Source organism: Macaca mulatta, chromosome 12 (assembly GCF_049350105.2).
Source record: "Macaca mulatta isolate MMU2019108-1 chromosome 12, T2T-MMU8v2.0, whole genome shotgun sequence".
Lineage (NCBI taxonomy): Eukaryota > Metazoa > Chordata > Mammalia > Primates > Cercopithecidae > Macaca > Macaca mulatta.
Genome location: NC_133417.1, coordinates 138,773,164 through 138,800,994, shown reverse-complemented (window position 1 = coordinate 138,800,994; position 27,831 = coordinate 138,773,164). Strand labels below are relative to the sequence as shown.

The 27,831-nt window shown below is 37.0% G+C and overlaps 1 protein-coding gene across 11 annotated transcripts in view; it reads left to right on the top strand.

The window, feature by feature from the left end:
• The window catches only part of USP40 (ubiquitin specific peptidase 40), a 93,775-nt gene that overhangs the window by 50,407 nt on the left and 15,537 nt on the right, over positions 1-27,831 (top strand). For 8 of the 11 annotated variants that reach the window (XR_013402239.1, XR_001438816.3, XM_077957945.1 and 5 more), the window contains exons 19-28: positions 1,381-1,434; positions 2,201-2,289; positions 3,859-3,945; positions 13,770-13,806; positions 16,866-16,930; positions 18,651-18,725; positions 21,894-22,020; positions 24,148-24,242; positions 25,913-26,031; positions 27,205-27,270. Coding sequence is in view for 6 of the 11 variants with exons in the window: in XM_077957945.1 (XP_077814071.1) it covers positions 1,381-1,434; positions 2,201-2,289; positions 3,859-3,945; positions 13,770-13,806; positions 16,866-16,930; positions 18,651-18,725; positions 21,894-22,020; positions 24,148-24,242; positions 25,913-26,031; positions 27,205-27,270 (814 nt within the window). In the remaining 5 variants the exon portion in view is untranslated. Of the gene's footprint in view, positions 1-1,380; positions 1,435-2,200; positions 2,290-3,858; positions 3,946-13,769; positions 13,807-16,865; positions 16,931-18,650; positions 18,726-21,893; positions 22,021-24,147; positions 24,274-25,912; positions 26,032-27,204; positions 27,271-27,831 lie in introns of all 11 variants that reach the window. The other 3 variants (XR_013402241.1, XR_001438817.3, XR_013402240.1) reach the window with 1 other exon arrangement.

Genomic DNA, 27,831 nt, shown 5'->3' with positions numbered 1-27,831 from the left:
GCTAGCCTCATATTACTGTAATACAAGATATTGAACTCAGGAATCTCAGAAAGAGATTCTGCTGTGGTCTAATAAAGTTAAAACTTCTAAGGCTCATACTATTGTTGTCTCTTCAGAACACTCAACCTTCCCCCACCCCTCCAATTTACGTCCTACTTTTTAAGAATTTTGTTTGAACTGAAAACTTGGTTTTCCCCTTCCAAGCACCAGGGGATCTTCTAAAGCAAGAATCTGTGTCCTTAAACATAGTGCATGCTGGCCCATTTGATAAGCATAAAATCACCCAACATATTTTAAATATAGGCAGTCCGCTTGTACTGTTCTGATATGCAGAAATTTCATTACTATCATTTAGTTATATAACATCAGTCCCCCAGCAAGATGGTTAAAATTTCAGCAACCATGGTATATGGTATATTAACTGTAACTGAATAAAGTACACACTTGACTGCCAGCTCTTCAGGGCACAATTCATCACATAAATAACACATGTGCACCACAAGCAGTAACCGGTCACTTCTTTCAAGTCTGCTAGTGGTTTGTCGCTGTGTGTACACTTCACTTCCCTACACAGACAGCAAAGCATGTGGTTGCGTTGCCTCCCTTTATCCCAGTGCTAAACCCACCATGACATTTTACAAGAATACATAATCAAAAGAGGGAATTGGCCAACAGAGAAGAAAGTACACAAAGAAACAAAAGTATATGGAGTTATAGAAGCAGCGGCAACCTGTGGGAATGTTGACCCTGCTGTCACTCAAGCAACTCTGGATATTGGAAGCTGATCCAAACTTAGAAAGGAGTATGACAGTTTGCTACAGGACAGGAAAGATGTCACTCCATATTATAAGCTATACAATGAGAAGAAACCAAGCCCTGTTTAAACTACTCTTCATATGTAATTTACAAAGAAAACATTTTAATTCTCAAAGATTCTAGTATTTTAAATTATAGTATAAATATTGGTTTTACTGTTTTTCCTTTCCTAATACATGTATAATATTAATAACGAAGAGGGTTTTAAATGTTACAACAAAAATTTTTAAGTGTCATGGAACGATTGTAATTTTTCCATTGATTATTAAGATTGTTTTGCACAGTTTCACCTGGTACTGTTAGTCTTGCTAACAGTAAAACAAAGGCTGACTGTACTTATTTTGGGGGTTTTTCTTTGGTTGTTGGGGGGTTTTTGGTGTGTTTTTGTTTTTAGCTTTCTGTAGTTTTCTGCTAATTAACACAATAGAGCATCTCTCTTTTGTTTTCTGTATTTGATGCTGTAACCAACTTCCTTTTATTTTGATAATATTATGAAGGTTATTAATTCCTAGCTCTCTAAGAAAAATAATATACTAAGAAAAATAATATTCCTTTTATTTATAGCTGACAACAGCTGTTTGAGACCTATTGATAGAAATGGGAAGCTTCTTTGTCCAGGTAAATCTTTTTGATAACTTTCAAAAGGTGGCTTATACTCATCTTTCTTTCTTGATACTTTAAGTAGTGGCCTCCAATACCTAATATTTAAAAATTACCTGTTGGAAACTGATTTATAGGATGTATTTCCATCCAGGTATCTTACCCTTGTATTACAGAAAATCTTAACTAGAAACAAACACTTCTGTTTTCTAAATGAAACACTGTTCTATCTGATTCTCATTTTAGTCGTGGGTTTGATCTAGTTATATTTTTTCCAACTTTATTTTCAAAGTTTTTCCATTTGCTTTGCTAATTTTATTGTGATACCAATTATGAAATAAAATCTTCAGTTCTCATCTCTATCAGCTCTTACCTTAGATTTAATTTAGTCATGGATGAGCCTAATTATTGATGGTAATAACAATCTCAACTTTAAACTTCGAAGAAGCTGGTTCTTCATTTATGGATTGATTTGGATTATCTGGCTTTTAATCCATATAAACAACAGCTCTTTGAGCAAGTCATTTTTATTAAGTAGGAAACTAGACATTCATAGCTTCCTTTTAGCATTGTTATGTAGAAAACAGGAACAAAATATCCTAGAGTATGGAAATTGAAAATCAAACCTAATCATAGTGCATGTAATCCTTTTGCCTGAAGTGCAACTCGTTTTTCTTCTTTCTTGATATTCTTGATTTTCAGAGAAATACTGATTTGAATATTTTATTTTTCTTAGAGAGCTAGGAATTAATAACCTTCATCATGTTATCAAAATTTTTTTAAGTGCCGGACAGCTATACTTTGAAGGAAGCAGAATTGAAGATGGGAAGTTCATTGGGACTGTGTCTTGGAAAAGCACCAAGTTCCTGTCAGGTAAAATAAGGTCACTTGTTTCAAAACAAAATCAACCCTTCCATAACCAGAATTATAACTAGTACCTTAACTACTCCAGTAATAGTGTTTTTCTCTAAAAGTTTTTTTTCTTAAATGATACATTTTATTTTAGGATTACATCCTTATAGTTCTAGATGTTTAAATATAAAATATTACCCCAAAGCATATTTATGTTTCTTTTTCTATGAAGATTTTGTGGTTAAAAGGAATCTTTAATGTTGAGTGGCCACCACTTTCAACCATTATATTTCCTAAGTTCTAAGATACACCTTCTTTTTCCCACGTTTTAACATCTGTGAGATTAGGTTGCATCTTACAGTCAGGGGCGTTCTGCAGTTATAGCTAGCACTGGTACAGAAAATAGTAAGTATAACAGTCAGTAGCATTTTAGGGTTAATGAAATACAGTTTATTAATTTTGGACTTAATTACTCTCTGCACTAATATAATAGTCTGAGAGCAGCCTCCCTTTCCCCTTGTCTTTATCAGTGTCCGTTTTCAGTATAAAACACCATCAGGTTTGACCTTTGCCAGAAGCCATTTGTAAGAAGCTAATCAGCTTATTACAGTGGAGAAATCATAAGGATATTCTTATTGTAAATATCCTGTAGCAGGATAATCTGGACTCAAGTCAGGTTGTCTGTGGTTCCCAAATTCACTTCATTACTTTCCCAACCACTTCCCCCTTAATTTGCTTTCCCCTGAACTCTAGCAAATAGTAGTGCATGACAAGCTGATAGGAGGGAAAACATGACAAGTGAGGCTGAGTTAGAAAGGAAAAGCAGGGCTATAAGGAACGGAATAAGAGATCAGATTTGTATTTTTCCTTTAGAGTCTTGAGAATTGTAATATTTGAATCGCTTGGCAGAAAATAAAATCATAACCAAGTGACTCAGAAAAAGCTTATTAATACTAATTGTGTATAGTAATTACAAATTCCTTTTGGGAGTGATCGAGACAGAGATGGAGATCATAGTAGAAGACATAGTGTATGTTGGCTGGGCATGGTGGCTCACATCTGTAACCCCAACCCTTTAGGAGGCTGAGGCGGGTAGATCACCTGAAGTCAGGAGTTCAAGACCAGCCTGGCCAACATGGTGAAACCCTACCTCTACTAAAAATACAAAAAATTAGCCAGGCCTAGTGGCACGCACCTGGAATCCCAGCTACGTGGGTGGCTGAGGCAGGAGAATCACTTGAACTTGGGAGGCAGAGGTTGCAGTGAGCCAAGATCACTCCACTGCACTCCAGCCTGAGCCACAAGAGCAAAACTCCATCTCAAAAAAAAAAAAAAGAAAAATAAGTAGTGTATGTGAGAGACATTTATTAGGAGTAAAAAACATTGATGGTGAAGCAAGTTTATACTTCTGGGTAGGGTTGCTTAAATTGTAACATTAAGTTACTAATCATAGTCATATTTTCATATAAATTGGGATTTTTTGTTAAAGTTTCATGGGCCCTTGGCTTTACATTTTTGAAAGTAAATAATACGTTTATTGGATTTTTAAGTTCAGATTAAATTGCATTTACGCGTCTGTCTTGATGTTAGTTGTTCCTGTTTTTTGCAATGGGGAGTGACGTTCAACCTGGGGCAGAAATGGAAATTATAGTAGAAGAAACAATATCTGTGAGAGATGTAAGTAATTTTACCTTTTGTTTTCAGAGGCTGTGTGTGTTTGTATGTTTGCTGTGAGGAACAGTGGTATCCTGTGTTAAGATTTGGAGGTCCTAAACTAGGCCTAATATGATATACTTCAGAGAATTATATGTACTCACTAGAGGAATTATTTTATTTTGGGAGCTTGAAAATTGGTGAACCAACTGGATTTTTTTTTTTTTTAGACAGAGTCTGAACTCTGTCACCCAGGCTGGAGTACAGTGGCATGATCTCAGCTCACGGCAACCTCTGCCTCCCGGGTTCAAGCGATTCTGCTGCCTCAGCCTCCTGAGTAGCTGGGATTACAGTTACCTGCTACCACACCTGACTAATTTTTGTATTTTTAGCAGAGATGGGGTTTCTCCATGTTGGCCAGGCTGGTCTCAAAACTCCTGACCTCAAGTGATCCACCCGCCTCGGCCTCCCAAAGTGCTGGGATTACAGGTGTGAGCCACTCCATTCGGCCTCTACTGGAAATTTTAAATGATTACAATTTTTTTCTTTTTATCAATAATACTTTTTTATTAACAGAAATGTTGAATATGCAGGAATTGATTAAAAGAAAAAAATGAAAACCTCTCATTATCCTTTATGCTACCAATGTTAACATGTTGGCATATTTTTTCTAGTATTTATATACACACACAGTGGTATGAATGTTTGTATATATGTGTGTATGTGATAAAGTGAATGATTATATTGCTGTTATTGAGAACTTAGACCTTTAGTGTTGGAAAACAGAGAGACAAATAAAATCAATGTGGTTTAAAAAAAAAACCTGTTCTCCTGAATTTGAAATAGAAAAGTCTGAATGAACTTCATATATTTTTTCTTAAAAAATTTTTTTCCAGCTCTGTCCATTGATACAAGTTAGAAAGAGTAACCAGCCTGGTAGCAGCAGAGTAACCCTGGCGCCCAGATTATGGCTGCCAAATACCATTTTCTACGAACAGGAATCAGGGCATCTTAGAATAATGGCTGGTTATGTATCTAGGTCAGGAAATGTCTAAGATGAGCCTGAAACATCTTACCATCACAGAAAGCAGTGAAGCCGCTAACAAAGACTATTGGAATTATCAAAGAGATTGAGGAGCTCACTAGTCAAAGATGAGACAATTTGAACGTCAGTGAGAAAAATAACAAAAATTAATTGAAACAAATACATAAAATCTGTAAATCTGTGAGTTCATAATGATCCTATACAAAAATATGCACTGTTACCTATAATGGATGCTAGGCAACCATAAAGGTAAAAAATAAAGCATTTTTTTTCCTGTTTTTGCCTTGCAAACTATATCCCAGGGCAGCTAAGCAGATAATAAGTTTTATTTATAAACATATTCCAACTAATAAATGAAGAAGGCATTTTAGAATTTTACATTTTTTCAACTCCTACTAAATTAATGAACCTAGGCAATGATCCTCAAAGATTGCTAACCCAAAAAAGAGCAACACTCAGGCAACATAGAAATTCAGAACAATACCCCATGCCCTTATTGCAAAAAAACCAAACAACTGGACCTGAGTCTGAATAAGCCTTTAGGTCTAACTACCAGTTTATAGGAAATACAGGAGGCATAGGAACAGGTTAAATTCATCACAGGTCTGCAATTAGCCAAATGTAGATCAGAAAACTCTTCTACAACAGATAAATTGCAGGAGATGAGGACAACCTATAGGTCAAAAGAGGCTTAAAAGACATAGCAACCAGTTGCAATGTATGGACTTTATTGGGACCCTAATTCAAGCCAAAGGAACTTTAGTAATAATTTAACAGAAAGTAGAGAAATTTGAACATTAGTTGGATATTTGTTGATATTAAAGAATTCTTAATTTTTTAGCTGTCATAATCATTGTAGGTTTTTAAAAATCTTTGTCTTTTAGAGATGCATAATAAATATTTACAAATGAAATTATATATCTGGCATTTGCTTCAAAAAAATCTGAGGCAAGGGCAGGGGAAGTGAGTGGGTTACTGACACATAAAACTGGCCATGGCAATACAAGCTGAGCATCCCTGATCCCAAAATTCAAAATGCTCCACAATCAAACTATTTTTTAAAAAATTAAATTGACACATATTTACGAGGCACATTTTAATATTCTGGTACATATGTATGTTGTGTAATGATTAAATCAGGGTATTTAGCATACTCATTACCTCATGCATTTAGCATTTCTTGGTGGTGAGAACATTCAAGAGCTTTTCTAACTATTTTTTAATATACAATCCTTACTGTTAACCATCATCACCCTACCGTGCAATAGAACAGTAGAGCTTATTCCCCCTATTAGATTGTAACTTTGTACCTGTTGACCACCCTCTCGCATCCTCCCCTTACATCTCCCCCTCAGTCACTAGTAACTACTGTTTTACTTTCTGCTTCTATAATGTCAACTCTTTTTTTTTTTTTTTAGGATTCCACATATGAGTGAGGTCATATTACGGATAGGCCTTTCTGTGCCTGGCTTCTTTCACTTAACGTGATGTATTCCAGGTTCATCCATGTTGTCACAAATAACAGGATTTTATTCCTTTTTATGGCTGAATAGTACTATATTAGTTTGTGTATATATACCACATTTTCCTTACCTATTCATCCATTGTTGGATGCTTAGGTTGATTCAGTATCTTGGCAATTGTAAATAATGCTCCAGTAAACATGGCAGTGCAGATATCTCTGACATACTGATTTCATACCCTTTGGATACATACCCAGTAGCGGGATTGGTGAATCACATGATAGTTCTATGTTTAATTTTGTGAGGAACCTCCGTACTGTTTTCTATAATGGCCGTACTAATTTACAGTCTCACCAACAGTGCATAAATGTTCCCTTTTCACCACATTCTTGTAAATACATATTTTCTTTTTTTTTTTTTTTGATAGTAGCCATTCTAACTGGAGTGAGATGGTACCTCATTGTGGTTTTGATTTACATTTCCTTTATGATTAGTGATGTTGAGCATTTTTTGCATGTGTACCTGTTGGCCATTTGTGTGTCTTTTGAGAAATGTTTACTAAAGTCTTTTGCCAATTTTTAAATTAGAATTTTTTTTTTTTTTTGCTGTTTAATTGTTTAAGTTCCTTATATAATATATTCTGGATATTAACTCTTTGCTAGATTTTTTTTTTAAGACAGTCTCACTCTGTCACCTAGACTGACATGCAGTGGTGTGATCTCAGCTGACTACAACCTCCACCCCCAGGGCTCAAGTGATCCTTCCATCTCAGCCTCCCAAGTAGCTGGGATCACGGGCATATGCCACAATGCCCAGCTATTTTTTTTCTTTTTTTTTTTTTGTATTTTCGGTAGAGATAGTGTCTCACCATGTTGCCCAGGCTGTTCTTGAACTCTTGAACTCAAGTGATCTGCCTGTCTCGGCCTCCCAAAGTGCTAGGATAACAGATGTGAGCCACCATGCCTAGCCCCCTTTGTTAGATTTATACTTTGCAAACATATTCTCCCAATCTGTAGGTTGTCTCTTTACTTTGTTGTTTCTTTTGCTGTACAAAAGCTTTTTAGTTTGATGTAATCCCATTTGTCTATGTTCTTTTGTTGCCTATGCTTTTGAGGCAACAAAAGCTTATTTTAAAAATTCTTGCCTAACCCAGCGTCATAAAGTGTTCCTCCTATGTTTTCCTTTAGTGATTTCATTGTTTTGGGTTTTACATTTAAGTATTTAAATCATTTAAGCTGATTTTTGTATTTAGTGAGAGTTAGGGAATCTAGTCTCATTTTTCTAGATATGGAGATCCAGTTTTCCCAGAACCATTTGTTGAAGAGACTATCATTTTCCCAATGTGTGTTCTTGGCGCATCCATCAAAAATCAGTTGGCTGTTAAGTATGTGAATTTATTTCTGGACTCTTTATTCTGGTGCATTGGCCTATGTGTCAGACTTTTTGCCAGTACCATGCTGTTTTGGTTACTGTTGCTTTGTAGTATATTTTGAAGTAAGGTAGTATGGTTCCTCCAGCTCTGTTCTTTTTGCTCAGAATTGCTTTGACTATTTGGGTTTTTTTATGGTTCCATATGAATTTTTTCATCTTTGGGATGAATACCACTTGATAATTGTGCATGGTCTTTTTAATGTGCTTGTTAAATTCAGTTTGCTAATATCTTGTTGACAGTTTTTACATCTGTGTTCATCAGGGATATTGGCCTATAGTTTTCTTTTTGTTGTTGTTGTTGAATCTACATCTGGTTTTGGAATCAGGATAATGCTGGCCTCATAAAATGAGTTTTTAAATATCCACAACTTTTCAATTTTTCTGGAGTAGTTTGAGGAGAATTGGTATTCTTTAAATGTTTGGTAGAATTCAGCAGTGAAGCCATTAGGTCCTTGGCTTTTCTTTGGTGAAAGACTTTATTATTGAAAGCATTTTCTCACTTGTTGGCCTGTACAGATTTTCTATTTCTTCATCATTTAATCTTAGTATATTGTATATGTCCAGGAATTTATCCATTTCTTCTATGTTTTTAAATTTATTGGCAAGTAGTTGTTCATAGTAGTCTCTTATGATCCTTTGTACTTCTATGGTATCAATTGTAATGTCTGATTTGCATCTCTGACTTTGAGTCTTCACTCTTTTTTTCTTAGTCTAGCTAAAGGTTTGCCAATCTTATCTATTAAAAGAACCAGTTTTTAATTTCGTTGCTCTTTTGAATTGTTTTATTAGTTCCTACTTTGTTTATTTCTGCGCTGAGCTTTATTATTCTCTTCTACTTCTTTTGGGTTTAGCTTGTTCTTATGTTTCTAGTTCCTTGAGGTTCATGATTAGGTTGTTTATTAGAAATCTTTCTTCATTTTTGATCTAGGCATCTATTGCTGTGAACTTCCCTCTTAGAACTGTTTTTGCTGTATCCCATAGGTTTTGGTATAATACATTTCTATTTTAGTCTCAAGGCATTTTAAAATTTCCCTTTTACTTTCTTCATTGACTCATTGGTTGTTATTATTATTATTGGTCTTGTTTAATTTCCATGTATTTGTAAGGTTTTAAAGTTATTCTTTTTGATTTCTAGTTTTATACCATTGTGGTTAGAGAAGACACTTGATATGATCTCTGTCTTCTTAAATGTATTAAGACTTGTTTTGTGGTCTAATGTATGATCTACCATGGATAATGTTCTCTGTGCAGTTGACAAGAATGTGTATCCTGCAGCTGTTGATGGAATGTTCTATAAATATCTGTTAGCTCCATTTGGTCTATGGTACAGTTTAAGTTTAATGTTTCTGTGTTGGTTTTCTGTCTCGATGATCTTTCCATTATTGAAAGTGGGGTGTTGAAGTCCCTATTATTATTGTATTACAGTCTTGTCCCCCTAGAGGTCTAATAATATTTGCTTTATGTATTTGGGTGTTCTGGTGGTATTTGCATATATATTTACAATTATTATATCCTCTTGTTGAATCCCTTTTTTCATTATAGATTATATAGTAAGTTATTATATAATGATCTTCTATAGTGACCATTATCAATTATAATGACCTTTCATAGTTTTTGAGTTAAAGTTTATTTTATCTTACATAAATGTAGCTATTCTTGCTCACTTTTGGTTTCTATTTGCATGGACTATCTTTTTCCATCCCTTCACTTTCAGTCTGTGTTTGTCTTTAACAGTGTGAGTCTTTTTCAGGAAACATATATAGTTGGGTCTTCTTTTCTTTAACCCATTCCGTTACTCTATATCTTTTAATTGCAGAATTTAATCAAGGTTATTATTGATAAGTAAGAACTTACTCCTGCCATTTTGTTAATGGTTTTCTGGTTGTTTTCTAGATCTTTTTCTTCCTTTCTGGTTGTTTACTTCTGTGGTTTGATGGTTGTCTATGGTACTAAGCTTTGTTTCTTTTCTCTTTCTTATTTGTGTATTTGCTGTCATTTCTTTCTTTGTGGTTACTGTGGTGCTAAGATAAACAGTCTTGTACTTATAATAGACTATTTTAAGCTGTATCCAACTCAACTTTGGTCATATAAAAATACTCTAGAATTTTTTCCCTTCCCTCTACAATTTATATTTTTATTGCCTTAGTTTACATCTTTATTGTGTCCTTAACCACTAATTGTAACTGATGTTGTTTTTGACTGTTTTGACTTTAAACCTTCATGGAAGAGGACTGATAGATTTATACAGCACCATTGCAACACTGGGGTATTCTGAGTATGATTATGAATTTACCTATACTTGTGAGTTTTATATTTTCTTGTTTTTTCATGATAGTAATTGTCATCCTTTTGTTTCCAGTTGTAGCACTCCCTTAAGTATTTTCTTGTAAGATTGGTCTAGTGGTGATAAATTCCTTTAGCTTTTGCTTATCTGAGATTTTTATCTCACCTTCATTTCTGAAGGATAGCTTTCCCGGATATAATATTCTTGGCTGATGGTGTTTTTTCTTTCCTATATTACCCCTATTTTCTTCTGGCCTGCAAGGTTTCTGCTAAGAAATCCACTGATGGTCTACTGGGGATTCCCTTATATGTGACTTAATGCTTTTCTCTTGTAGCTTTCAGAATTCTCTTTTTGTCTTTAACTTTTGAGAGTCTTATTATAAAGTTCCCAAAGTGAATCCTTTTGTGCTGAATCTAATTGGGGAACCTATGAGTTTTCTGGATCTGGATGTCCATATCTCTCCCGGACTTGGGAATTTTTCACCTATTATTTAATTAAATAGATTTTCTGTGTCTTTTGTCATTCTCTCCCTGGCACTTCTATGATGAGAAAATTTGTTTATTTAATGGTGTCTTGTTGGTCCTGTAGGTTTTCTTCATTCTTTTTAAATTGTTAATTATTTTTATTCTTCTGACTGGGTCATTTTAAAAGACCTGTCTTCAAGTTCAGAAATTCTTTCTCTGATGAATTTCTGATTCAGATTATTAATTATTTTTTCTGATTTTGTTGAATTTTAGATTGTTTGTCTATATTCTCTTGTTTATGAATCTCCTTAAGATCATTGTTTTGAATTTCTCTTCAGGCATTTCATATATACTTTTCTTCAGGGTTTGTTACTGGAGACTTATTGTGTTCCTTTCAGAATATCATCTTTCCTTGGCCCTTCATGTTTGTTGTCTTATGTTGATATCTTCACATTTACTTGAACACGTATTTTTTCCAATTTTATAGAGTATCTTTTGTGGGGAGGAGCTTTTTCCTATAGATGGATTCTAGGGTGTCTGTTGGAAATGATGTGTTGTTGGCTTTGGTTCTTGGTGGGTTCAGTAGCATGATCCCTACAGCGGTTCTTCAGCTGTAATCCTCATTAATGATGTGTGCAATTGCCTCAAGTGCCTAGGTTATGGGTGTTTGTGACAGAGGTGACATGGTTTGGTGGAGGAAAGGAATGATGTGTGCAATTGCCTCAATTGCCTAGGTTATGGGTGTTTGTGACAGAGGTGACATGGTTTGGTGGAGGAAAGGGTGCTAGTTTGTGCTGAGACCAAGCACAACCTGAGCATAGCTGTGTGTTGGTCTCTCTGGGGAGGGGATACTGCCACACTTGCTACTGGGCTGGGTGCAGGCATGTGTGGGCCAGGCAGCTGTGCAGCACTCTCTCTGGGGAGGCAGGGCCACCACCAGATTGCAAAATCCAAAACTTTTTGAGCACTTTTTGACCCTTTGACATGACACTCAAAGAAAATGCTCATTGGAGCATTTCAGATTTAGATTTTTGGATTAAGTTTGCTTAGCTGGTAAGTATAATGCAGAGATTCCAAAAAAATTTTTAAAATCCAAAATTTGAAACACTTCTAGTCCTAAGTATTTCAAATAAGGGATACTCAACCTATAATTGGGACTGGGTGATGGGTATTTGAGGATCATTTTACTATTTTCTGCAGGTATTTTCCCAGATTTTCACTGGACTTTTTAACTTTACATTTTTTTAATTTCAAGGAAAGAAGCCACAAAACTTTTCAAAAGTTATCTATCTTCCTTTCTGTACTCTGTTGAACCCCTTGCAGGCAGACTTGTTCCTTGCTATGTCACTGAAATAGCTTATGTCAGGGTCATTAGTGGCCTCCACATTACTATGTCCAGTGAGCAGTTTTTACTCTTCATCTTACTTGCTCTCTCAGCAACATTCGATGTAGCTAATGACTCTCTTCTTTGAAACACTTTTGTCACTGGGCTCCAGAAGACCACAACTCCAGGTTTTTCTTATATCCCACTGGCCTACCTTTCTCAGTTTGCTGTCTCCTTCTCTATCTTTGAGCGTTCCGCTGCCCAGTTCTTAGACTGGATCTCGCCCCAGAACATCCAACTGCCACTTGATTGTCTAACAATCATCCAAACCTAGAACATATTCACAGGAAAACTCCTCTTCTCCCTGAAACATACCTGAAAGAAAGAGAATGTCTGTACAAGGGCCTATGTCATCTGGTTCTCTGGTATCATTTTTGTTTTATTTTCAAACCTCCAACCATTTCCACCTCTTACTTACTCTGCTCCAGCCACACTGGCCTCCTTGCTGTTTCTGAAATAAGGCCTTTATGCTCTCTGTTTCCCCTTCCTAAAACACAATTAAGTTGATTGCTCCATTATTTGATTGTTTTTCTTAAATACAATATTTAAGACTTTCAGTTTTCTTAGAATAATAAGCTTGCTTTCATTCACCCACCATCTTTTAGTATACTGTGTTTTTATTGTCATTTTCTAAACATTCTATAATTACATTTTAAAGCCTTTTATTTTTTATCATACAAGTAATCATGGATTTCTTCTCACTTTTTAAACTTCTAGGGGATTAAAAGTCCCCCTTGGTTACCACTCTATTCTAGTCCTTTGTCTAGAAGTCACTGTTGCAATCAGATAACATCATCTTATTCACCTCAGTAGAGTGTGTGTCCCTCCAGACCTTTGCTGTGCCTATACCAGCATGTGTCTATGTACGTACATACAGAATTGCAGAGTGTGCTTTGCTTCTGTGATTTCTTTTAAATTATAAATGGGATCACTTTGCGTGTATTATACTATAAATTTGTTTCACTTAAAATATTTTAAAGATCTTTTAAGATCAATATATATGAATCTGTTTTTTTCTTTGAACTGCTTTAAGACATTTCCTATTTTTTAAAAAATCTCCCATTAATGTGTATTTTGGTGGTTTTTTTTTTTTTTGCCATTTTTCTCTTATTACAAACAGTACAGCAATGACTATCCTTATTTTTGCTCTCTTTTGCTCTAGTGTAATAGAAATCAAATTGTATTTGCTCGCTTGTCCAAGATTTAATTAGCAATGTTTTTCCCTCAAGAAATTGTTTTAATTACTATTTTTGTTTCAGTTAAACTTTTGTTAATATTGTCTCATTTTTGCATTATGCCATGACATCACAGCTTGCACAATTCTTGTGAGTTTTAATATGGTCAGTTGTGTGTCATGGATGCTATGATCAGTTGTGTTTCATGGATGCTAAATAAAGGCTAATCTACTGTTATAGGATTCAGAGTTTAATGTCTATGAAATTAGCTTGATTAATCATATCTGGCCAAAGACACACAGTTAATCCTTATAGGAAGAAAGTCATGGTTCAAATCTGGGAGTTGGTGGATGAAACTTTGAACTAAGTCCTGCTTGCAAACACTGGAAATTGTTTTTTCCTCGTCCTGAATTGGCGCCATCTAGCCCTTAGAAAGGAAAGCTGACTCGCGTATTATCTTCTTAACTATGTCTATCTTTACCTATTCAAGAATCATTAAATATAGTCAGACTTAAATAGACCTAGGGTCCGAAAAGGGTATTTGTCCTAGAACTGTAATTCAGAAACAGAAAACTAACATTGGACATTGTTTTTCTTTACAGTGTTTAAAGTTAATGCTGGAGAAATCTGGCCTACAAGGTAAGTTACTTACCATGATGACATATTACTTAAAAGCCTGATAAAAATTTTTTGACAATTTTTTTCTCCAGGGTTATAGGAAAAAAAATTTACAGGGTGTGGAGAAATAAAAAGTAGTTTACACTTCCGTATGTACATAATGAATTCTCCTGGTTCTTGTTGGCATGCTGAAAGAAAACTAGTGGTATAGCTCTGAGTAGAGAACTTCGATAGGATCCAGCAAAGGTACAAAGTAGGAATGTTTTACAGTGTTGGTAGGAGTGTAAATTAGGCCAACCATTGTGGAAGACAGTGTGGCAACTCCTCAAAGACCTAAAACCAGAAATGCCATTGATCCAGCCATCCCATTACTGGGTATATACCCGAAGGAATATAAATCATTCTATTATAAAGATACATGCACGTGTATGTTCATTGCAGCACTATTCACAATAGCAAAGACATGGAATCAACCCAAATGCCCATCAATAATAGACTGGATAAAGACAATGTAGTACGTATATACACCGTGGAATACTATGCAGCTATAGAAAGGAATGAGATCATGTCCTTTGCAGGGTCATGGATGGAGCTGGAAGTCATTATCCTCAGCACACTAATGCAGGAACAGAAAAGTAGACACCACATGTTCTCACTTATAAGTGGGAGCCAAACAATGAGAACACAATGACGTAGGGAAGGGAATAACACACATCAGGGCCTGCTGGTGTAGGGGGGGTGTGGGGGTTGGGGAGGGAGAGCATCAGGAAAAATTGCTAATACATTCCAGGCTTAATACCTAGGTGATGGGTTGATAGGTGCAGCAAACCACCGTGGCATACGTTTACCTATGTAACAGACCTGCACATCCTGCACATGTACCCCAGAACTTAAAATAAAAATAAAAAATAAAAAGAAACAACACTAAGATGTATACCACCTGGAGCTACACAGGTCTTCCACTGATTCCTTTCAATTTCATTGATTCTAAATTTCAGTGCATTCTGTTTCATATCAGTATTTTTGTGGTATAGGTGAGGGAATGTAAAATGAATGAAAAAAATAAATCTAAGATAACTGAAGCAGCTTTCCAGGTGAGATCATGTCAATGAGTTTGATGAGACCTCATTCTGATTTCAGTAGAACACTTTGCTGTTCTCAGACTTCATTAACTTGGAGGCCCGTAGCTTTGTTATCTGGAAAGGAAGTTAAGATGCTCTGGATGCAGGACATTCTTCTAGAAGTTACACGCAACGTCTCACTTAACCTCGACAGCAGTCCTACCATGCAGGGGTTATCACACATGCCCACTTTATAGATGAGGAAGCAAAGGCTAAGAAAGGTGAAATGGTTTCCCCAGAGTTATACAGCAAGTATCTAGGTCATTCTGCTTTCACAACCCAAGTTCTTTTCACCATGCTGTACCGTGAAGTAATAGTGTTCACTTTTAACTTACTGGTGGCTTCTTAAAGGTACTTAAATTGAGTTTTTTAATTAATGTAAGCTTTTCTGTATTTAAAGCTAGAACTTGGCTGGGCGCAGTGGCTCATGCCTGTAATCCCAACAATTTGGGAGGCCGGGGAGGGTGGATCACTTGAGCCCAGGAGTTCGAGACCAGCTTGGGCAACATGGCGAAACCCCACCTCTACAAAAAATACAAAAATTAGCAGGATACAGTGGTGTGCACCTGTAGTCCCAGCTACTCAGGAGGCTAAAACAGGAGAATCACTTGAGCCTGAAAGGCGGAGGTTGCAGGGAGCTGAGATCGCATCATTGCACTCCAGACAGGAGTAAAATCCTGTCTCAGAAAAAAAAAGAAGAAAAAAGAAAAAACTAGAACTATCGATAAAGAAGGTCTGCAAACAAGAGTATAGGGATTCAAAAACTGTGGCCTGTGCCGATAAATATGAGATCTGTTTTATTCTTTGGCTATTTCATGGTTTTGGTGAGTAGGGGGAGTTTTGTGTTCATAAACATTGCTATTATTTTTAATAACCAGGATTTCTTTCTTTTACTGCATTTAACTTTCTTCCCAACTCCAAAAAGTCTCTTTGCTTGCCTATTAGGATTAAAAAAGCAAAAAATTATCTTCTCATTTCACTAGTGCAGCAAGTATTCTGAAAAACAACTCTTTGATTAAAGTCAATTTAACATGTATAAATATTAACTTATACCAACTGTATTAAAATGCTATTCAGAAAGCACTAGCACTATGTTTTTGTTAGATTAACTTCTAAGTATATAGGAATAATTTTCTTGTACATATTGACAGTTGCTGGGCAATGTTAGCATCTATTTTCAGCCAAGACACTGAAATAAAACTCAATAATGCTTTGAGAAGGGATTCTATACTTATGTATGTATGTTCATATATGTATACTAATACATGATGTATGTATGTGGGTACACACAAATAAAGGTATAAAGTAAATACTGTATTAAGCTGGTGCAAAAGTAATTGCAGTTTTTGCCATCAAAAGTAAAGGCAGGCCAGGCGTGGTGGCTCATGCCTGTAATCCTAGCACTTTGGGAGGCTGAGGCAGGTAGATCACCTGAGGTCAGGAGTTTGAGACCAGCCTGGCCAACATGGTGAAACCCTGTCTCCACTAAAAATACAGAAAAATTAGCCAGGCATGGTGGTGTGCGCCTGTGGTCTCAGCTACTCAGGAGGCTGAGGCAGGCAGAAGAATCGCCTGAACCCGGGAGGCGGAGGTTGCGGTGAGCCGAGATCGCACCACCATACTCCAGCCTGGGTGACAGAGTGAGAATCTGTCTCAAAAAAAAAAAAATAAAATAAAATAAAGGCAGAAACTACAATTACTTTTGCACCAACCTGATATAATAGTAGCAAGTGTTGTTTTTATTCATGAGTATACAGTTCTTCATGGGAGAGAGAGAAAATCAAATTGAGGAAATGTAATTTCTTTCATGCTCTGGAAGAGACAATTTACTTAAAAACTAATGAACACTTATCAGCAGATTAACCCCTTTTGATATTCACTTTTCCAGAAGGGCCATTCCTGACACTCTTAAAGCATATTCTGAATTTTTTTTTAATCCCGATTTTGACTCCTTTATAGGAGATGCCTGGCATTTACGAAAAATGGATTGGTGCTATGAAGCTGGGGAGCCTTTATGTGAAGAAGTAAGATGATTTCTATACATTGTACTCTTGCATATGATTATATTTATGTCATATTTTCGTACAAGGTACCCATTCCACTCATGAGAAAGCTTTAATTACTTTATGTAGGATACAGTTATCTATGAATGGGTGTATTTTACTTTTTTCTTACTATAGTTTTTTTATAAAGGGGAAGTCTCAGTGCAGTGGGAACATTCTGACATCTGTGGTAAACTCCCTTGCCATGAGAGTATGCCTGTAGGAGGAGTAGTTCATGAGAAGGAAGAGAACTTCACAGAACAAATGACATTTGAGCTCATGAAGGAATTTTATAGATACACTCTGAAGTTTTGGCCCCTTAATGTTTTGATCTCAGAGTTTCTCTGTAAGGTAATGGTGGCAGAATTTGTCTTACCAACCATTCCTAAGTTAGGCTTTGGTCCAAATTCTTGATCCAGCCAAACTCTTAGGGTAGGCTTAGGAATAATTTTATCACAGGATAGTTGGAATCTGGTTAGTCATCTTGTTGGTCCACGTAGCATTATATTTCCCAGTTCAAACGCGTAGCCTTAGAAGTAGACCCAAAATAAAGCTCTCTGGGGAGTCTTAGGGAGCTGTGGTCAGCCGCCCTTTCCCCAGTCTTCACCTGCCTGCTTCCTGTTCTGTAAGAAGGGCCACTGAATGCCAGCAGAAGGTTGATTTAGGCAGCTATGCTGGGTCCTTGCACTGGAATGCTCTTTGCTGTTTAGCAGTCAGTAAGTCAATAGCGAGAGGCCCCTCTTGGGGCCTGGCCAGGAGTTTGACTGCCTGGAGTAAGAAGTGGACCTCAAAGCATCTTTAGGACATAAAATTTGGATGTCAGAAGAATATATTTACCCAAATAGCTTCAGCATGTTCTTCTCTATTAATTCCCAAATTGGCATCAAAGAATTCAGCCAGAAGCCAACTCATTACCCTTGGAACTGGCTTCTCATTCCAGCCTTGCCAGGTATCTTTCCCATCCTAATCTTTAAGAGTGAAATATGGTTTACCCTCCTTATCTTTCATTCTTCATGTTTCCTCTCGGCCTCCAAACTGTCATCTTTTGCACCCCTTCCGTGACCATTCCCATGCTTGGCTCCAGGTCCAAGCTTTCGTATGCCTCTCACCTAAATTATTATGGCTTTCCTGGGCCCAGGCATTCCCTCTTCAATGTCATGCGTATTTCTGCCAAATTGATCTGGAAAATCTCCTCAGAAATCTTGTGTGGCTCCTTTATTTCTATTTCACGTCCTGTGGTTAGTGCCTGCCCTTCCAGTCCGGTGTGACCTCCTGGTACTTTCCACTCGAATCAGTGTGGCCTCAGCGCTTTACGAAAACAAGCCATATTTACTATCAACCTTAACTTGGCCCTTGTCCTTTTTTTAATGAGAAATTCCTTTTCTTATTTTCTCTAGCTTTCCAAATCCAAGCCATCTTTTTAGGATGAATTAAAATGTCATCTTCTGTAAATCAGTCTCTCATTTCTCATCTAGCTTCCTTGCCTCAGATCTTTTGTCATACTTACAGCTTATGCCCCACAGTTTAACAAATAGTGCTGTACTGATTTTATAGTCTTAGCTTATTTCCTATGTCTTCAATATCTGCTTTATTATTCATTTAATTTTTGAAAAGATAATAGAGGCATGGGGTTTTAAAAAGATCCAATGATCTGTTCCTTTCAGAAGTCATAAGTGACAAAAAAGCATTTCTGTCTTCCCAGGATGCAACACTGAAAGAACTTCTGATATGTTCTGGAGATACTTTGCTTTTAATTGAAGGACAACTTCCTCCTCCGGTAAGATTTTACTTCTGCATAGACATCTCGTAAGTAAAAATTATTGTTACCTGATTACAGAGATGATATAGCCTCATTTAGGGAAAACGGAGAAATTCAGACAGTCATAAAGAGAATAGAGAACTTTCCCCAAATGCTGTCAATCAGATATGTTTCCTAACTTATAAATATTCTCACACAAAATTAAAATCAATTATGTATAACATTTTTGTTTCCTGCTTTTTATATTTGACATTTTAACCTTCTCATAAAATCCAAAAATAATCATCATATCCAAGGTAATGTTTTACTAATTTAATTCATCTATATCCTCATTGTTGGAAACTTACCTTGTTTTTACTATTTTGTTTTTATAAATAGTACTGAAATGAGTCCTTCTGAAAAGAGTTCTAAATGTGGAATTCCTAAGTCCAGAGGTGTGACCTCTTTAAAGCCTTGATGTTATATGCAGTAGCATATGAGAGGGCTCATTTCACGCCCTTTAGTAAGCATTGCATAGCACTACTTTCTAAAACCTATATTGTTTCTTTTAAACTGAGGATGCACACAAAGGTGAACCCAAAAGAGAAACAAATGGCCCCAAATTCCAAGATTCAGATAACTATTTGCTTATGATTAGAAAATTCAGACAGTACAGAAGGCTATGAAATGAAAAGCAGAAATCACTCCTACACCTTTTCTCTCCAGAGAGAGCCACAGTTAGCTGATTTTTCATCATGTATTCTTCTGAGAAAAACATTACATGTATTTGTTTGCTGAAGGCAAATATGTGCATATCCTTTTTAAGTATTCTCTACATTGTTTTACACTTGTTTTGTTTGCTTTTATTCACTTACTGTATCTTGCGAAGCTCCTCACATCAGCACATACACACCTACCTTATTTTTCACAACTTTGTAGAATTCTATTATATTTTGTTCAATGGTCTTTAAAGTTAATTTTTGAATAGGCAGTACTCATGATACAAAATTCCAAGTGTTATGAAAAGCTGGGCCAGGAAAAGCAAGTGTCCCTACTGTCTCTGGCTCCAGCCACCCAGCATCCTCTCCCCAACAGGTGGCTGCTTTTCTCTGCATCCTTCCAAAGGACTGTGCTTTTTAATATACACACATACTTGCACACACTGAAGTGTGCTAGTTTTTCCCACCTCATTTTTTGTTACTGAATAATTTTAGTAGGTTTATTAAGAGATAAAAGGTAGGCAAGGTGCGGTGCCTCATGCCTGTAATTCCAGTACTTTGGGAGCCCAAGGCAGGCAAATCGCTTGAGTTTAGGAGTTCAAGACCAGCCTGGGCAACATGGTGAAACCCTGTCTCTTTTCAATAAAAATTTTAAAAGTAAAAAAAAAAAACAGAGAGATAAAACGTGTTATTGTTACAACACTTAATTTCAAACAATAAACAATGAGAATGTGAAGACTAACCATGTAAAATATTTTAAATACATAGTTCACTGTGTGTATACATAGCATATACATCCACACATACACATATTTATTCCTTTTTATTTGCACAAAAGATTATTTGCTAGGCAGCCTATTCTGTACCTAGATTTTTTCCATTAATATTTTATCTCCAAGTATATGCTGTAAAGCTATCTCATTCAATTTAGTAGCTTCATAATATTCCATTGTTTGGAGGACTATAATTTATTTAACCAGTCTCTTTTTGAAGAATATTTAGGCTGTTTCCAGTCTTTTGTTGATGCAAGTAACAATGTAAAAAATATATATATAATATATATAAAATACATATATATAATACACATATATATACTATATATATGCGCCATTTTGCTTGTATATATGAGTATATCTACAGGATAAATTCCTAGAACTGAAATTGCACAGTCTTTTTTTTTTTTAAACAGGGTCTGGCTCTGTCACCCAGGCTGAAGTACAGTGGCATGATCACAGCTCACTGCAAGCTCGATCTGCTGGGCTCAAAGTGATCTTCCCACCATAGCCCCTAAGTAGCTAGGACTACAGGCACACTGTGCCTGGCTAGTTTTTAAACATTTTTTTATTTTTGTCTCACTTTGTTGCCCACACTGGTCTTGAACTCCTGGGCTTAATCGGTCCTCCCACCTCAGCTTCCCCAAAGTACTGGGGTTACAGGTGTGAGCCACCAAGCCCAGCAAAAAATGTTTTAAAGAGGGTCCTTGAAGTTGGTTCATGGTTCTTGGTCCCATAAACAATTTGCAAGAGTATTCTTGCATATATGGCTTTCTATGCATGCACTAGTGTATCAGAATGTAAATTCCTAAACATGGAATGGCTGGGTCAAAGGACTTGCACATTTTAAAATATGACAGGTATAGGCAAATTATTCTACAGAAACTTCTCCGCAGTTTATATTCCTGCTACCAATTTACAAGTGTTCAAGTTTACCCATATTTTCACCCACATAATTGTCTGGTTTTTGACAGTCTGCTAGGTGAAAAAAAATGGAATTTTGTTATTCTGATTTACATTTAATCGAATGAAGGTCAAATATTTGTTAATCTTCACTAATCTGATAAACAGAAAAATATTCTAATGCACATTTCTTGAACTATCTATTTTAAATGTTTTAGGTGGTTAATTTTTATTCTCATCTTCTATTGTTGGAAATTAAGTGCTGCAACAATAGCACCTTTTATCTCTTAATAAACCTGTGAAAATTCTTCACTAACAAAAAATGAGGTGGGAAGAACTAGCTCAATAAGTAAAACTGAAATTACAGGGTATGTGTAAGACAATGGGTTTATTTCCTTTAGTTTGTATCAGAAACCAAACTTAGATCAATGGGCTCTTGCATCTGTGTGATAAATGGCGCTGCTGGGACTGGTATCCTGGGTGAGCAGTGCTTGGACAGCGCCTGGAAACACTGGTATAGTGTGTTCAAGCAAATGCATTGCTCTTGTTTATGCTTCTCATTTATTTTATCTACTAAGATACTTCTAAGCAAGGGACATTTAGTCCAGTCACCCCAAAGTCTGATTTTTATGATTTTAAATTTTTGATTGTAAAAACAACAAGTATAATTTATGACAGTTAATAAATCTAAGAGGAAAAATGGTAAGTTCAAGAACATCTTAGGTCATCAAGATGTTTCTTTCTATGGAAGTGAAAGTGGAGTTTCACTTAATCTTTGTAATCACAGCAGTTAAACATGCTCCATTCTTCAGGGTTTCCTGAAGGTGCCCATCTGGTGGTACCAGCTTCAGGGTCCCTCAGGACACTGCGAGAGTCATCAGGACCAGACCAACTGTACTTCCTCTCGGGGTGGAGTTTGGAGAGCCGCTTTCAGCCAAGGTGAGAACAGAATGGGATTTCAGCAGCCAGTGCATCATAAAGAGAAGTAAATTGACTGCCTGTGCTCTGAGAGTCAATTGAAATATTTATTTTTAAAATGTAAGATCTTGAAAATCAAGGCCTATTAATTTCATAAGTCATTCCAGACATCACATAATAACACCGGGCTATTTCTGTACATGTTCTGTAACCTCTGTAAAGCACTACATATCTTGTTTATTATTATATCAATATATTACACTTTCCAAAGACTTTTATGTATCTCTCAAGATCCTCAGGGCAACAGGGGCCCCATTTATCACCATGTACCAGAATACTGAGTCTTCAACCAATTCTAGTGATGTCATTTTAGCTCACAGGGGCAGAGACCAGGAGTCCACATCCTACATGTCTTCCAATCTTTCTGCCTCAAAACCCTCAGGAACTGCTTCTAGGGCATTTGACGTCATCTCACTGCCTTCTGAGAAGGAACACAGACAAGTGCAAGCATGTTATCTTACTCAGCATTCAGCCACACACATCACGATGGGCAGAAGTCACTATCAGTGAGTTCAGTTACCCTTGTACAAAGAGGAGTTCCACTTCATTATAAAGAAATGGAGCGAGTATGTTTTTAATAGGCCCAACTCTTTAGCTATGTTTTTCTTTTTATCCTGCTTACTTAGTTTTTCTGTGCTTTGAAGTATATTACTTATATTTCTTTTTAATCTTTTCAGCCTCGGTAATAAAATTAATATAAATGAGTCAAATTCTTATCTCCTTATTCTTTGAAGTTAGGATTATATATATAGAGTAATGTTGAATGAGCTATAAAATTGGCATAAAGTTACTTTTTAGTTGGGTTACACTAGTTCATGTTAATTAATGCTAAAAATGCTTTGGTGATAGAATTCTAGTTACATATAGAATTGGATATAGATTGTAAAAGCATGTTTAATCAGTATGTTTCTACATGAAAGTAAATAAAAGGTTTTTTTTTTGGTAATACATCTGTACACAACACATGGGAAATACACTCGTGTCACTTAACAACATGAATATGTTTTGAGAAATGCATCGTCGGACGATTTCTTCATTGTGTGAACGTGGTAGAGTGATTTACACAAACCTAGATGGTAGAGCCTCCTACACACCTAGGCTATGTAGTGTAGCCTATTGCTCGTAGGCTGCAGACCTGTACAGCAGCTTATTGTACTGAATACTGAAGGCAGTCATAACACAGTGGCAAGTGTTTATGTATCTAAACAGAAAAAGGTACAGTGAAAATATGGTATTATAATCTTATAGGATCACATCATATGTGTGGTCTTTGACCAAATCATTGTGTAGCATGTGATTATATATTTCATTCTTTAGAATTTCCTAAAATTGTCTTTCCGGTAGTGTCAGCCTGTAATTTCCTTAAGACACAAGAAGAACTTCTTATGCACTTAGTTGACTTCTAATCTCTCTGTAATTTCTTGCCATGCATTAGTGGCATGCTCAGCAGTAAAGACAATTAAAGCAAAAATAAGTGAAGACAGTCTAAATTTAGTTGTCAGCTTTTATATTATTTTTGATGAGAAAGCATTGTGTTTTTCCCTTTTTTTTTTTAACAAACTTGGAAAGGCCTTCTTATTGTCAAGATTTCGTTATAAGTAAACATTTATTGGACACTTACTATGTGACATCCATTGTACCGGGAACTGGGAGAGAAGATAGATGGCCTGCCTCCTCTTGAAAATTCTGTTGTTTTGAGGGGGCAGATTAAACATCTGCACATAGGCAGACAGACAGACACACACACACACACACAGACACACGAGGAACAAGTTGGGATGAGTGTTATGAGAGTAAAACAGGAAGCTAACATACAGAATGCAGGCAGCGTATCCTACCCAAAAAGTCCTTTTTGAGGAAGGAGAGAATGTGGAAAAGTACATTCGAGGTAGGGGCATAAGTGTCAAATACCTCATGGGGTTCTGCTTGCTCACCTGCCAGACAGGGCCTCCTCACAAGACTTGGATGCAGAGGCTTTTGAGTGGAATTTTAATAACCTATTTACGACATCAAAACATGGCGGTGTATTTCAGAAACACAAAATAAGTTTCAAGTTCCTTGTAAACATCCCGCTCTGTCCTTTGGAAGGTGCTTCTGTGAATGAGCCTGCGCCAGTTTCTCTCCTCTACTTGGGAGACGTAGAGATCTCAGAAGATGCCGCGCTGGCGGAGCTGAAGTCTCAGGTCAGACTTCTTCCTGCACCAGAACTGAGTGGTAATGTGGCTTCTTCCAGTGAGATATTAATCTGTTCTTCTATCTCCTTTTCCCTCAATTACAGTCGGTTCTGATATGGCATTTGTCATATGCCATGTTCAGTGGTAAGTACCCACAGGCAACACATGCCCGTGGTGCAGACGGCTCCTCGTGGCCTCACTGGTCCCTCCTCTGACAGGCATGCTGTGCTTTCGTTTCAATCTGTCCTCAGTAACTTGCGGCTTTTGTTCATTTTTATTTTTTTAGGGAAACATGGTTTCTTGGAACATTTGTAAAGCATTCACTCTATCCCTTTATTTACATTGTTTGTGTACCATTGTGACCCATGTGTTAAATGTTGTTACGAAACACTGTGTTACCAGTTTTCCAGGAGGTTAGAACCCCAGCTTTATGTTAGGATACTAAACTAGATATTCTAGATATTGTGTTGTTTCTTATGCATTAACATTCACAGAGAAGGAGGGTTTTACTCAAATGGAAAGGCTGGATTAAGTACAACACAGTGTTGAAGAAGCATCAGCCTACTATTGGACTGAAATGAGCATTCCTTTCTTCTCTTAGAGGAGAAAATGTAGGGCCCTGTATATGACTAGTGGTTGTTGATGTTTGGCTTTTGTGCGCCCTCAGTACATGAAATACCCTTCCTCGAGAAAAAGCATACATTGGCTGGGTGTGGTGGCTCATGCCTGTAATCCCAGCACTTTAGGAGTCTGAGACAGGTGGATCACTTGAGGTCAGGAGTTTGGGACTAACCTGGCCAACATGGTAAAACCCCGTCTCTACTAAAAGTACAAAAAAAAAAAAAATTAGCCTGGCATGGTGGCAGGCACCTATAATCTGAGCTACTTGGGAGGCTGAAGCAGGAGAATCACTTGAACCCGGGAGAGGGAGGTTGCGGTGAGCTGAGATGGCGCCACTGCACTTCAGGCTAAGTGACAGAGTGAGACTCCGTCTCAAAAAAAAAAAAAGAAAAGAAAAGAAAGGAGAAAAGAAAAAGCAGACAGCCTTATTCTCATGAGAACAAGTGGGAAGATACTTTTTTCCTAATATTAAGTTGAAAGATATAAAGTTGCTGTTTTTAGGTCAAAAAATGGATGAATATTGGTAATTTTAGAGGCTCCAACCAAAGTATATCAGTAGGGGCTAAAAGTGATCCCTTCAGAATTAGAACAAGCAGTTTGGGCCTACTGATTGCAGCCAAAGATTGTGAAGTATTTCAAAATCAAAAGCTGAGTCATCAGCAAACACTGGTGGAGAACTGCATTGGCACGGAAGAAGGCTGATGAGTCCCTCGCTATACTATTAGCTCTGCCCTGGTGAATTCTACTCACATGGAAGTTAATTCCAAAGTTTCATTGTTTAAACATGATGATTAAAAAGACGCTTTTGACTCAGCTTTAGAGATAGGGAACTCACTTCTTTCTCAAGGTAATTTCAGTGCAGAGGAATATGAAGACCTCTCAGGGTTAGTGTCATTTAAGAGAGAGAGATTCCTGTGAGTTTTTAAATGATGTTCTCATTACTTGAGATACTCCTTCCCTGAGGTGTCACTGTGTAGTGCTTCGTTTTTTTTCTAAAACAGTATGTTTTGAAGAGTGCTTTTTAAAACCATTGGAGAAATGTCTGTTTCTTTTTCTAGGCCATGACCTTGCCCCCATTCCTGGAGTTCGGTGTCCCGTCCCCAGCCCACCTCAGAGCCTGGACAGTGGAGAGGAAGCGCCCAGGCAGGCTTTTACGAACTGACCAGCAGCCGCTCAGGTGGGTTCCTTGCTGGACAAGGAACAGCAACGCCGTCCCTCTCTGCTGCTGCCGCACTGGCTGGTGCAGGACATGGAGGAGGAATGCGTCTTCTGAGCTGAGTGAAAACAAAGCCCATTCCTGGTCATGCCATGCTTATGACTTGGGTGGCACTTTTCATCATAAACTCCAGCAAGACTTCAGTTTTCCATGTTAAGCATAAATGTAGTGTTGTATATTTTTTCTATGCTCCAGTGACTGTGACATTATATAACTTAAAAGCATTTGGAGTGAGATGGAAAGTAGGAGCAGCTGTTTCTCACTGAGAATTGTTGGATTCAGCTGATCCTCCTTCCGAACCTTTGAACTTAAAGAGCAGGTTTGGGTCATTTCCTTTGCAAAAAGCAGCCCTGAGGCTTTCTTTCTATTCTTTCTGTTCTTTCTATTCTTTCTCTCTTTCTTTCTCTCTTTCTCTCTTTCTCTTTCTCTCTTTCTCTCTCTCTCTCTCTCCCCTCCCTTCCCTCCCTCTCTTTCTCTTTCTCTCTCTCTCTCTGTATCTCTCTCTCTCCATTTTCTTTCCTTTTCTTTCTTTTTTTAATAGACAGGGTCTGGCTCTGTTGCCCGGGCTGGAATGCCGTGGCGTGATCATGGCTCAACTACAGCCTCAACCTCCTGGGCTCAAGTGATCCTTCCACCTCAACCTCCTATGTAACTCAGGCATGTGCCATGACACCAGGCTAATTTTTTATTATGACGAGGTCTCCCTGTGTTGCCCAGTCTGGTCGCGAACCCCTAACCTCAAGCAATTCTTCCACCTTGGCCTCCCAAAGTGCTGGGGCTACTGGCATGAGCCACTGTGCCTGGCCAAGGCTGCTTTTAATCAGCTCTGATTACCACCCCAAAGTGACTGGCATGAGAATCTTAACCCCGGCTGAACAGAGGGAAATTTCTTTGGCAGTTTGGCCATCTTCCCAGAGCCAGACCTACATGTTTAGTAAGAAATGACTCAAGTATCTAAATAATCACCACAGCAAGGATTCTCATTTTTTTCCCTTTTCCAAAAGTTTGGGTGTTCTTATAAGTACTCAGAAAACAATCCTTTGCTTAAGAAAAAAGCTTAAAATTGGGGGAAAAAAAATTCAAGAAAATTAAATGTTATGTCACTCAATACTATCTTGTTTCACTTATTATCAGGGAATATAAACTAGGACGGAGAATTGAGATCTGCTTAGAGCCCCTTCAGAAAGGAGAAAACTTGGGGTAAGAAAGTCTACTTTGCATCTAAAGTGATACACACATATCTTAACATAGTTTGCCTTTTTAAGGTTTAACAACTTAATAGTGTAGTATTTTTTCACTGCTTCTAAGTAGCCTAGCAACTTCAAACAGAGTGTGTTCTAGAAATATGTATGTCTGGCATCTAAAACTTGGAACTTATTCTCCCATAAAAACAGTAAGGGAGAATTAATTTTTCAGTAACCACCAGGTGCATATTGACCCAATGATGACCCTGAAGTGTCAGCAAGAGACCCACCCGCAGCTGTCATCAGTGTGTCAGACAGTCCACCGTCCAACAGATTTATCATCGTCCCGTCACTCTGCCCCCTTATTCCACTTTCTTCATCCTAGTATCACCTGACATATCTCTACTTACTAATTTATGTGTATCTGTCTTCTACTACTAGAATATAAGAACTTAATTTATTAATTGCTATATCCTCAATACCTAGAATAGTAATCGTGTCCATGTTATAGTCAATAATTATTTATTAAGTAAAGATGCACCCAAAATTGTCTACAATCAAACCATCTTGTTCTTTT